Source organism: Agelaius phoeniceus, chromosome 7, assembly GCF_051311805.1.
Source record: "Agelaius phoeniceus isolate bAgePho1 chromosome 7, bAgePho1.hap1, whole genome shotgun sequence".
Lineage (NCBI taxonomy): Eukaryota > Metazoa > Chordata > Aves > Passeriformes > Icteridae > Agelaius > Agelaius phoeniceus.
The window spans coordinates 21,067,832-21,080,388 of NC_135271.1; the positions used below are offsets into that span (position 1 = coordinate 21,067,832).

The 12,557-nt window shown below is 43.3% G+C and overlaps 1 protein-coding gene across 2 annotated transcripts in view; it reads right to left on the bottom strand.

Moving 5' to 3' along the window:
• Positions 1-12,557, bottom strand: part of TMEFF2 (transmembrane protein with EGF like and two follistatin like domains 2) — a 187,425-nt gene that overhangs the window by 5,396 nt on the left and 169,472 nt on the right. For both annotated transcript variants that reach the window (XM_077181183.1, XM_054636755.2), the window contains exons 8-9: positions 2,708-2,831; positions 1,063-1,221 (exon numbers count right to left, since the gene is read on the bottom strand). In XM_077181183.1, coding sequence (XP_077037298.1) covers positions 1,063-1,221; positions 2,708-2,831 — 283 coding nt within the window. The remainder of the gene's footprint in view (positions 1-1,062; positions 1,222-2,707; positions 2,832-12,557) is intronic.

A 12,557-nucleotide genomic window follows, 5' to 3' on the forward strand; every position in this document is an offset into this window, starting at 1 on the left:
TACACCACTTTCTTTCTCTCACTACATGCTGTATTTTTGGTTGTTTGAATTACCTCAGTGAATACCACCTCCTGTAATCTACTGCCTCATTTGGCAGTTGCCATTCAGGTGATGAACTCTGGCTAAAAAAGGTTTTGTTTTGTGCCTTTAGGCCATAGAAGGATCTATGATTTTTTTTTATTCTTTTCCTGGAACAAATGCTCTACACTTGTCTTCCAGCCAGGTAGTGCAACATGGGGACTGAAATAAAGATTTTATTATGCATGGAGGTATGATATCTGACATTTTTTTTTAATTTTAAAAAGAAAATAATTTTTAAAAGAGGGATTTATCAGTGCTGCTTGCTGAATTAATTTAACCTTGTGATTTCTAAGAGAAGCCTGTGGATGCTTGACCTTCAGAATTTACCCCAAGCCCTCCCAGAGACAGTAACACGGTCAAGTGGGGGAGTAGAGCAGTACATGGAGGGGAAGGATTGCATTTACCCCTCTCATTCTGAACTACCCTGGGGCTTTTTCTATTCACACAGCCCTCTGCTCCTCACTAAAGAAAAAAACCTTGAGTACATCATATATGGACGACCCTAAAACATGTGCAGTGCCTTTGAACATGCACTCAAGCCTAATGAAATCATTTAATCAGCGGGGCTGCAAACAGGCTTAAAAGTCTGTATGCTTTGCCTGATTAGGACTAAGGGAATGGGCCCTTAAGGAAACCAGATGGAGATATGATTAGTTTTATTAAGTGTTGATCCAGCTGCTGTATTTATATTTCCCCTATTTATAAGAACAATATTTGTCCAAGCATCTGAATACAAAATAGAGAACTTCACTTGCTGTAGGCACCGTTGCTACCTAAGTTTGATTAAGATGGAAGTAAAAATTCAGTCATAATAATGAAGGAGCACTGGCTGGCTGGACCAGATGATATCTTCTGTTTGTTGGTGAATTAAATAGCATTTGTTATCAGTAGTGTCACTGCAGAAATCGGTATAATCAGCGCACATTGCAGGAAAAACAAAAGTATTTTCTCCCTCTACTGTAAAATACCAGAGATACTGACCTTGTAATACAAAGGACTACAACACAGATGATAGCAATCTGGATGGTTCCAATCACAGCTGCTATTAAGACATACTGAAATCGTACTGGACCTGGAACCACATATAAAACGCTGTAGTCCTTTTTTTCACAGTGTTGTCCAGTATAGCCGGCATCGCATCTGAAATAAAAAATATTTGTTCTTCATTATACCTGCTGCTTTCAAAGAATGCTGGAAAAATTGTATGTGGAAAAAAAATAGTGATTGAAGCATAAGCTTATGTGTTGTTTTTTTTTTTTTTTTTCAGAATGGACTCCCACAGAGAGAGTATCAGTGAGTGCTCAACCTCTCAGAGGGAAGACTTGTGGTCCTCAGTGTCACCAAGGTCTGTGAGAGTGAACAACACTGTGAGAGTGTCAGGAGGGGCCCAGGGGACCAAGACATAACTGGCTTCAAGTGGAACTACTTTCACGTTGTGATGAGAACCCATTTAGTTCCTTGCACAACATACTTTAGATTTCTCCCTGTCTTTGGGGAGGTGGGGGAGGGTGAAAAGCCATCGAGCTGTGGTACCTTATGCAGATTACCCCTAAGGAGGTGATAAGCAATCATCCAGGCTCCATATGAAATGTGATTAGATGTTCCTGAAAGTGGATACATCATTTACATTTCGTCTGGTTGCTATAAAAAACCCCTCTATTGATGCTGCAGCCATCCACCCCATTGCTGCCTGCTGCTCTGCTCACCAGCTCCCCTCCTGCAGCCTGATATCTCCACTCTGCTCTGTGATTTTGCTTTTACAGTTCTAGTTCTTGCCCTGTTTCCCCTTAATTGCCCAAGCAAGATGTGAAAATCCAGGTCAACGGCAGCAGCAACTGTCAGGGACTGAGACAGATGGCTTGGGCTCCTCTCAGGTGTGTTAGTGGAGCACTAACCCTGATGGGTTACTCCTTGTGCTTCCTTGCTTTTCCTCCCCTGCATTCCCACAGCTGCCAGCACCTTGAGGAAATGACATTTTTCAGCTGAATGGAGCACCTAAAATGCAGAAGCTGCAAAGAGCAAAATGTGTCCTGGCTGTTTGTGTGAGCTGGGAGAAGCTGGTTTGGGGTTCTGCCCTGGGGAGAGTCTGGTGTGTATCTTTGTGCTCCCATTCCAGTGTCCCAGGAAAATGGTGCTTCATGTGTAACAGTCTTTTTCCAGCCACCTGGCCACTGGGTGGACTTCAGAAGCAATATCTGCCCCTGTGCAGGAGCACTACAGTGCTTTCACTATATTCCTCCTCCCTGCCCAAAGCTCCTCCAGAATCACCTCCTGCTGAAGCCAGCTGCCCCACGAGCACCACTCCTGCCCCAGAGGGACACACACTGGTGGCACTCCTCTCCCTCAGGCTGAGGAGGGCACCTAGAGAGGTCTGAGTGCTTTGTGAAGGGCTTTTAAAAACACATCTAAATATAACCAAAGGTTACTGGATGGCTTTACAGTCAATTAACATTGTTCATAACTCAATACACTTTTGGGACTTCGTTGAATAATTTAAGTCTGATGGATTTTGTAGCACAAAGGGTCATGGTTGCCATTATTTTCCATAGCTGATCCAGATTAAGTGTTGCTGTAAGTCAATATTTCCATGTGTGTAGCCTTCCCTTGCTGGTAGGAGAAGGGTTACCTGCAGGACGGTTCCAGCATGTTTGTGGAGTGCTCACACTTGCCATGCATGCAGAAGCCATTGTAATGCTCTGGACAAGGGATGTAGATCCCTCTTGCACTTTCTTCCAGTTTATTTGCATTCTCTGTGAACACAGGTGAAGTGGAACGTTAACTTGACCATGTAGGATAAGGTGAAGTGATGAAAAGAACTCAACATATGAAAGAAAGGAAAAGAAAAAAAAAAGAGAGCAAGATGTGAAAGATATTGTTCACAGGAAGCAAGAGCAAGGGTTTGCCCCTTCAAACAGGTTGGTGAGATTTGCAAGGGTTTATCTCAGTCCTTTATAATTCCTGTCAACTTAGAGCAAATGAGACACCTGAGAAAATAATGTGACTATTCAAAATCTGATGACAGAATAGCACATACAATTACCTGATTATTTCTGGTTTATTTTATAGACTGTTTCCTCAAACTGAGACAAGGTTGGGAGAGAGACTCTGGACATTTGCATCTAATACACATTATACATTTCTTAATTCAACAGAACATATACAGAAAGGCAATTTTATGGCTGAAGTAGAGCAGGAGTCCAGAGCTGAAGTTTATCATCAGTGCTGCACACCCATGCCTCAAAGCTCAGTGGCCTCCTCCACATCCCACAGCATCCAGCACTTTAAACTACTCTGATATTCTGAGCTACTTCTGCAGCAGTTAAAGAGTCACTGAGACTGCAAATCCTGGGAAATCCCTTCATGCAGCCAGGAAAATGAAGGCTTCATTTAATTTTGAAACAGGTATGTGCTCAACTTCACAGAGTGCCACCACCATGAACTCACATGAATTTTGTAGGCCACCAAGGTATTAATTAATCTGGGTAAGTTTGCCAAATTCTTCCATTTAACCAATACTTATGATATCTCAAATGCTAACACTCCTTTTTTTGTGATAGTGTCTTCTAGCCATGATTAATTAAAACCAGAAGAATAAATCTCATGATGGATGTCTGAGGAAATGTAGCTTGCACGCAAATAAGTTGAAGCATTTTTATCTTCCAAAGGAAGTCCCTGAGTGTTATAAAACAATTGCAATTTGTGTTCTGCCTCCAAGCCAGTCATACCAGCAGCAGGCATGCTTAGGTATTATCTCACCTCTGGGAAAAGTGTGTGCAGCAGATCCAAGATCCAGATTTTCATAATGAATTTCTTTTCTGTCGCTGCTGTCCAAGGAGAGTTGTAAGAGTCTCTAACCACTTGCACTAATAAAGTTGGTTATATTGTCCTTATGTGGAACCAGCTCCCAGCAAATGAGAATGACAGGCAACTCTGTGTCCCTGCTGACAGCATTAGCTTCTCTCTCATCCTTAGGATTTTCAGGACTTCTCCACTCTGGACCATTACTGCATCTTTTCAAATGCACATATGCTGAACACAAGCCCAATTCTGTCCTGGAAATCCCCCCAGACAGAATAAATGTGTGTGATGTGTCAGCTACCAAGGGACTTGCCCATGACATACATGTAGATCTCAATGTAGTGCTCAGGACTTGTGGGACTCCCTATTCATGTAGTGATCACCTATGCACTGTGCCTGATGGGTTCTGGGTGTGCTTGACCTCTGCTATGGCCCACAATCAAATTTATTTCTGTCCAGGAAACTGCAGCAAGAACTATGGGATCCTTATTAATACACTTTTTTTTTTTCCTATCATGGAAAATATAATGCCATTTCCCTCAAATCCTCATTACCAGAGGAAGTTTGCTTCCTCTCTGAAGAACAGGAGACTGCTCTGTGTGCACATGCACATTTGTGTGTATCTCTGATTGTTCCTTCTCAGCTAATTGAGGTACTTCTGCCATGTCTGTGCACCCCCACTCAGTGCAAGAATCCTCCTGTCTCAGATCTGCCAGCAGTGTGATTAAAATGGTATGGAATCCTTTGGTTTAATTTTTTTTTTTAAAGGCTCACTTCAAGATGGGAGGAAATTGTAACTTTCAGGACAGACTCACCTGGGACTTGAAAGGGGGACCAGGACCTATCTGGATGTGCAGATGCCCTTGCTGTGTGTAGGCTGTAGGGCTGGCAATCACGTGGGCAGAAACCCACATGTTGTTTTCTTTAACAAGTTCTCTAGCACACTTTAAAGTAAATCCAGGATCATGCAGAACTTGTAATTACACCTCTAAACATAATGTTGTGATGGAAAATGCTTTACTGAATCTAAAATGAGATGGCTCAAGCTTTGCTAGCATTTGTAGGATAAACACTTCATAGGGTAAACACTTCATACAGGAACACTTGTCACCTGTCTCAGAAGAGCCCACAAAACTTAGACACAAATTATCTGTATCTCATTTTGACTGATGACTGCTCCAAAAGAGTCAGAGATTTAAATAAAGGCAGAGAGGGGGAAAAACACATTTTTGGTCTACTTGAAATACAGAGCACAATAAAAACATCATTTCGTTCAGACTGAGAATTTCCCTGCCTCAAACCAGGTTATTGTTCTCACTACAAAATCCATCTTTTCAGAGCCAGTGTAGAGACCCAAACACCCAGGCATGCTCTAAAAGTCCCTTCATGTTAAAACTGACTACTCCCATTTATGGGAGGACCGAGCACTTTTCAGCAATCCAGCTGTTGATGAGATACTAATTCTTATGAGTGCATCACAGGGCTTACATCATCATGAAACAAGAACTATAAACTGTTTCTAAAAAGAGAGGATATAAATAAAAACCATGCTGAGGTTATGAAGCAAACAAGAACTGTACATATTTTAAAAATATGAAACCTAAATTAAATAAATTAAGACTTCCAGCCAAAAAAACTTTGGATTATTTATAAATTCAGTATTGGATGCAATTTGTACAGTATCACTACAATAAGGAGCCCCTCTACCACCCCAACCTCACACCTACAAAGAGCTAAGATAAACACAAACCCACTTTTTTCCAAGCACTGTAGATCTGTATGCATAAAGCAATAACACAGAACAAATTCAAAGTTACTCAGGTTTCAGTAAAGTTAAATTCAGTAGCTCCTCTTCGCACACTTAGACTTGCTGCATTGTTTTTGGCAACAATGTGGGCAAGTTTTATTTGTGCCAGAAGGACAGACTTGTACCTTTTTGTGATGGACAGGATTTGAAGCAGAAGCCAGCTGCAAAGACTAGAGGTAAAGATTGGACTGGCTGGATCAGTCTCTCCTACCTCTGGACAAAAGAAATTCCTGCCATGTTTCTCAAAATGCTTGTCCTTTTTATTTCAAAAAAGAAATACATCCTCCCCCTCCAGATCAATTGTACTCAAGAATCTTTTTCTTGAAGCACTTTTGTGATCGAAAAAGTCACTCTGATGAAGCCAACATCTTTTGCATTTCTGCAGCATTTTTTTAATCTTTAGCCTAACATGACATTTCATATTGTTCACATCCCTTGTTAGTGCCAGCACATGACATGATAGCCTATCAAATAAGACACACTAGTCAAAACACGTTATTTTTAAGTGCATGGAGGCCAGATGCTACTTTGTGTAGCTTGAAACAGCTTATCAACTCTCACTGGAGAAGTGTCCCAGCTGAACCCTTGCTCTCCAACCTCTCTGGATGGCAGGCAGATGCTGAGATGATGAGCTATTTCTCTGGGATAAACTGGATCCTAAAAAGATATCAGTGTGGCTGACCACCCACTCAGTGATCTTGCTTTCCCTGATGGATTGTCTTCTGAAATGTTAAATAAATTATTTAAAGCTATCTTGTCTAAATTCCTTAATATCCGTGCCTGTTCCTGTCTTTCCTCAAGACGATGCAGAAGAATGATTTCAAATATATTTTGTATCATTTTAATTTCTGGTTTAACGATATGGCTTTCCTTCAGTCTTTGGAAGTTGAATGTACATCCCTCAGATTCTCAGGTGACTATTTCAGTGAAAGCTGAAATTCAAAAGCTGGAGCAGCCTGCCTGGTGGCAGGATGTGACTCTGCAAGTGGTGAAAAGCAGGCAGCCAGACTCTTCTCTGGGCAGCCCTCACTGGTCCCCAGCTCCCAGCTGAGCAAACGTGGAGCTTCTGTTCCACCACCAAACATGTGCACTAGTGCTGCTGACAAAGGAATAAATCCATTAGTGCCCTTGATGAGGATTATATGAAGTACTGTCTGGAGTGCCCAGAAAATTCTTTCCAGACATAAGGTCCTACAATCCACTTTAGAGAAATTAAAATAAAAATCTAGGCAAAAATAGGATTCTTGTATCCAAGAACTGACTGCCAGGCACTTAATTAGTTCTGCAGGGCTGATAAGTCTGTCATTCTTCATGTGTGAATCAGTGAGACTTTCTAGGTGATTTCAAGCAAGCAAAGTAGAATATACACAGCCTATAAATTCTGATGTTAGCATTTTTGCTGATGTACAACAGGTATTGTTGGAGCTTTGGAAATAATATGCCCATATGAGAAAATATTGGCTCACATACAATGTTAACACCTAGTGTACAGTCATCCCTGGACCAAGGGAAGACCTGAAAATACATATAAGACACATATATTTCATCAAATAAGGGATGAGACAGTGAATGATGTGCAGCAGAAGCTATTTTGACACCTATCTCCTTGGAAAAAGTGGTTAAGGAGAATTGACTTACATAATAATTTAATCTTTTAATACTGCTGAGGTCAGTCAAATTTGCAGACGGAAGCTCTTGCTGATATTGAAGTAGTGACTCCTTACACATCACATTATCAGAGGACACATGAAGGGAAAAAGGGATTTTTGGGTCAAATGTATGCCTTTAACATTCTCAACCTCTTTTGGAAGCATATTCCCCTTGTACCTCCCTGACAGGTCCCAAAGAGATGCTGCAGAGCACAGCACTGGGAACCTTCTTAAGACATCTCTTCTGCCCTGCATGAAAGAGACTTTGTGTGCAATTCTTGTTTGAAATGAAAACAAACATGCAGAGAGTATCCACCTGTGGAGCTAAGGCAGGGAATGCTCTGAATTTTGGGAAAGAGCTTTAGTTGATGTACTACAGGTGAGAATCTGAACCTGTGGATGAGCCTAGGCATATTTATATTACTCATCTTCAGTCTTCACAGAGTCAGCAATGGTAATGGTGCTGCTTCCTCTGAAAGTGCAGAATTGCTTTAGCAGGTTTACTTCATAGCATCCAACAGGAAGTGAGATCCCACAGCAACTTGGGGATGAAGTCCTTAGGCAGGCTTTCATTTCTGCCATGATAAATCCCAGCTCAGACCCAGCTCTGACGAGACAACAGAGCTTTCTCCTGGGTCTTTGCTGACCTGCTCCAAGGCACACTGTCCTTGGCAAACCTGCCCTGCTGCACTCTGCCAGCTGCTCAGGGCCAGCCCAGGGGGCACCTTCCCCCCTCATGCTCCTGAAACCTGCCTTTTACAATCCCAGAGTGCCTCTTCACAATGAAGGAAATGTGTGCAAGCAACTCGCCTGAAAATCACTGTTTGGGTGGGCGTTGAGTGAGAATTCCGAAGGAAGTGCTTGCTGCTGCTCAAGAGGGAGCTCACCAGCCCACTCTCCCTGAGAGCAAGAGGAAAATGAGACACCAAATGTCAGCTGAAAACGTCTGGCACCACTATGTTGCAGCCTGAGCCTAAATTCCTCCTGCAGCCACTCCAAGTACAAACTTGAAGCTAGTTTTTCAACATGAACTGCACAAAAAATACCCTTCCCATATTAGCTGCTTCACCAAGGGGAAAAAAAGAAATGGAACATGGTGAAATAAATTACATTCACTTCTTTTCTCAGGCACAAAATAGGCTTGCTGAACACAGTAATTTATTAATTTTAAATGTCCCTATGCAAATCAGTTCCCTGGAATAAGATAAAATCCACTTTCCTTTTTAAAAATAATCTAGGGCTTTTTATGTTTGAGATGATGGCAAGATGTCCTAGTGCACTTTGAAAAAAAAATATTGTGCTCTGTCTTTGCAGCAATGCATCGTAATTATTCAGCCTGCTGCCATAATTAATAATAGAAACCAATGAATTAAGACACTAATAATCCCCAGATGTTCAAATGGAGAACAGAATACTTTCAGCTTGTCAGCATATATATGGGGGCTATGCTATATATGTTAAAGCTGTTGCTGAACTTTGGAAATCAAGAAGCACTTTTATTTACAACATCTGTGAATATATCTTCCTTCTTTGAGAAAAGTGATTGAAATCAAGCAACTTGTTAATCATTTTCCTGCATACATAACAAGACCATTTGTCTACTCAAAAGTAAACCAGGACTGCTTTTCTTTTTTTTTTTTACCCTTGTTTTTCACAGTGTGTGTTGTCCCCTTGAATTCACAGATGCCTTACCCTAGAGATTGTACAGGTCCCTAAAAGCCAAGGCTCCTGCATGTAAAAGAAGGTTCTACCAAGTATTTACTGCCATACAAGCTGCAATACAACCCAAAGTTGCACAGTGATGTGGGTACATGGCAGCAAGCACTGCTCACACCTCTGAATGGGAACACCCAGCAATATAAGCTAAACTGGAAGAGAAAAAACACCACATGGGCTAATGAGTTGCTCCAAAGCAGCATTTTCTCCATGTCCAGGTGCTCACATTAGGCTCAGCTCCTCCCTGGGGTGATTGTCTCATTCAGGGAGGTAAGGCAGGCTGCTGCTCACCTTGTCTGACCTCCTCTGCTTCCCTGCCCCATTTCAGCCTCTCACCCTGACCGAGGCCACCCCTGAAGCAGCAGTCACTGCTTTTTGATGCTGCACTCCACCCTTGATTCCAGGACATCCAGAGGAGGCTGATGCACTGAGCTCTCCCTGCAGCAGCTCCACTGTGAGGTCCCCAGCTCCCTGTGTCATCTGTGTGTCAGCTGTCCCCAAGCCATCTCCCCACACTTTTGTGGATGAAGTGACACAGACAGAGCTCTTTAAGGCAGCCACTGCCAGGGCCAGTCTTGAGGGCTGCAATCATTGCTAGATTGTGATTTAATGATGCGGGGCTGTATTGAGGGTTTATCAAAGCCCTAGGTAAAGGGGCCCAGTTTGTGCTGCCTTCTTTTGTGTCAGGATTGAATAAATCTGTGTTAACCCCATTCTTAGAATAGATGAAATCCCTCTTCGTGCTAACTCAGCTACTCTTTGTTTTTGGCAAGCTGCTGACGTTCCCTTCACTCAGATTCCCCTGCCTAAGAGAGATGCCACCAGCCCTGTGGGAGCAGCATCCTCCCCTTCAGAAACCAGCAGTGTAAAGAAATAAAGTTTATCTCCTTGCACATGAGCTCCTTAGGCAGCTCATGACAGAGCCCTTAGAGGATGAGTTAACCTTATTATTATTGTAATTCTGTGTTGAAGAAGAGTTGGTGTCAGTTTAGAGATTTGTGAGGTTCCCTCCAATTAGGCTGCGTGCCTGAAGGCAGAGGGGCGAGCCTGGATCCATCACACAGCACTGCAGGAGCAGAGTGGGTGTCACCCTCTGTGAGAAATTCCTCCCAACAGCTGAGCCCACAGCTTGTTTTCTCTCCCATCCACCTCTCCTCCAGCTACTCATTAGAGCCAGTGTTGAAGGGGGGTAAAAAATGGACAGGAACTCACCAGATCAGGGCTCTTCTCTATGTCCTCCCCTCTGAAAAAGTAAGCCTGAGAGTTTCAATTTACTGCTTAATACCAGATTAAACAGAGATGGAAACACCTCCCCAGCATGTGGATGTTAGCAGCAGAAGATGCTTCTTTCAATCAAATTGTGTCTCCTTCAGAGAAAGCAGGCCTGGATCTGCAGAGGATGGCTAGGAGGGACGCTGCCAGAGGAATATCTACATTTAGCACTGTCTTTTGGGGCACAGCAGACAAGCCACCATCCCTGCTGCACAGCCCCAGCAGCACACAGACATGATTCTCACTAACCAGCAGCTCTTCACAACCCTTCCCAGACTAGCACTGCAGTGACACAGCACTATTAGTTAACTTTGTTATGTGATGATTAAGGAACAAAACTCCCCGAACTTGACCGAGTGGCGTCCTGCTGTTTCTGCTTTGTGTGCTACTATGCAATTTCTATATCAAAGCAGCCCGGTTAGTGCAGCACTCCAGAGCAGCTTATTTATATGTAGATGTGGCTATATGACATTTCCAAATGCCATACATTTGCATATGAAGGTTCCACTTTTTTTTCCCCAACTTCAAGTAAACAGTCTGCTGTGATTCCAAAGCAGTGCTTTCCCTCACTTGGAACTGACTGAGAACCATCCTTTAACAGCTAAAAAACCCCATGAAATGCCCAATTTTCACAATTCAGCAACCTTAGCCATCAATAGTGTCTTTGGGTGGGTCTTGTGATTTATAGCTGTACCTTTGATACCAAACCGAGCACAGAGAGCAAAACTGCAAGACCTTAAGATTTCACATGAAATGGCTACAGATAATCTGCAATACCAATCAATATTTGCAAATAGGCCTCAGACATATGATGGAAGCTTGTGGTCATCCTAAAAAAGCCTGTGGGTCACTTTCATTATAGCTATGAAGATGGTATTGATTTTTGTCACTGATTTTCCACTTGAAAACAAGAGCAGGAGCATGTTGCAGGAGCCGCTGAGGAGCTCTGAAACTGCAAACCTAACACAAAAACCACAACCTTATGTAACACCAGGAAAGCCAAGTGGACATTATATATTCAGCTTTCTTGTCAAAGAAGATAAGGCTGAAGCAGATGGTATGTGGGCAAAGTTTCAACCTGAATACATTGCCTTCTAAAAACCAACAGTGCTATGAAAACAGCCCGATTTTGTGGCATCAGGCCCAAGAACACGTTACCTGCACATGGAAGAGCTCAGGCCTCGAGGTGTGCGCTGTGGGGGAGCTGCAAGAGCTTCCTGTTGGCAATGTGTGCATGGCAAAACACGACTCTCAGCACTTCTCCTGTGCCACCCTGCATGAGCAGTGTGAGTTATGTGTAATAGACAGCTCCATCCTCATGCACGCTGCAGCTGGGATGCACAGCCACGGTGTGTGCTGAGGGAAGCCCTCCTTGGGCATCACCAGGTGATGACCACCAGAGCCCATGGTGGCCTCCTCCTCTCCCACAGCTCAGGCTGCTCCCAGGCTGAGCTCCCTGCTCCCTCCACCTCCCTTTGGGCTGGGAAACACCGAGGTGGGGATGAGCTGCTCCCGTGAGCCCTGGTGCTCTGCCTGCTCTCAGAAGACCATGACAGGCACTTCCTGACTGTGACAACAGGCACAACAACTCTCAGGAGTCACCTTTGCTGTGGTCTCAGCTTATGGAGTTTCATCCACCTGCCACTGCATTTCTAGAGCACCTCATCCTCCACTGCCAACTGGTAGATAGCATCAACTATGACAAATGGGATGAGGTGCCAGAAAGCTGATAAATACTTTTGATATGGCTCTAAAAATAGTGAAGGGATATTTGTATCCTTCTGACACTTTTTGAAAAGTAGATGGATATGCATGACCTAAGTTTGAAGACGGGTGTCAGGAATATTGATGTGTGGAAGGAGCAGGATCGTTTGGCTGGCATTGCCCCAGGGGACAGATGCATGACTGATGATGGCTCCATCTCCCAGCTGAGGGTGTGCTTGGTGGGGGCTCCAGCAGAAAAATGGGAGGGAGCCCATCCAGAAAAAAATCAGGATTCATCTTGCCCACCTAGGATATAATTTCCTTGATGGGGATGATGAAATTGGAGTAATGGGGTGCAAGTCCTCTTGGAGCAGCACTGCTGTGCCCTAAGTTATGCCCTTGCAATTCCTGCCACATTAACTCCTGTACCATGTATGATTGAGCCTGGCATGTTCTCAGGCTCACACCTGTAAATTTTATCTGGTATTTCCAAACCCCTTCTAGAAATGTGGAAGACAAATACATTTTCT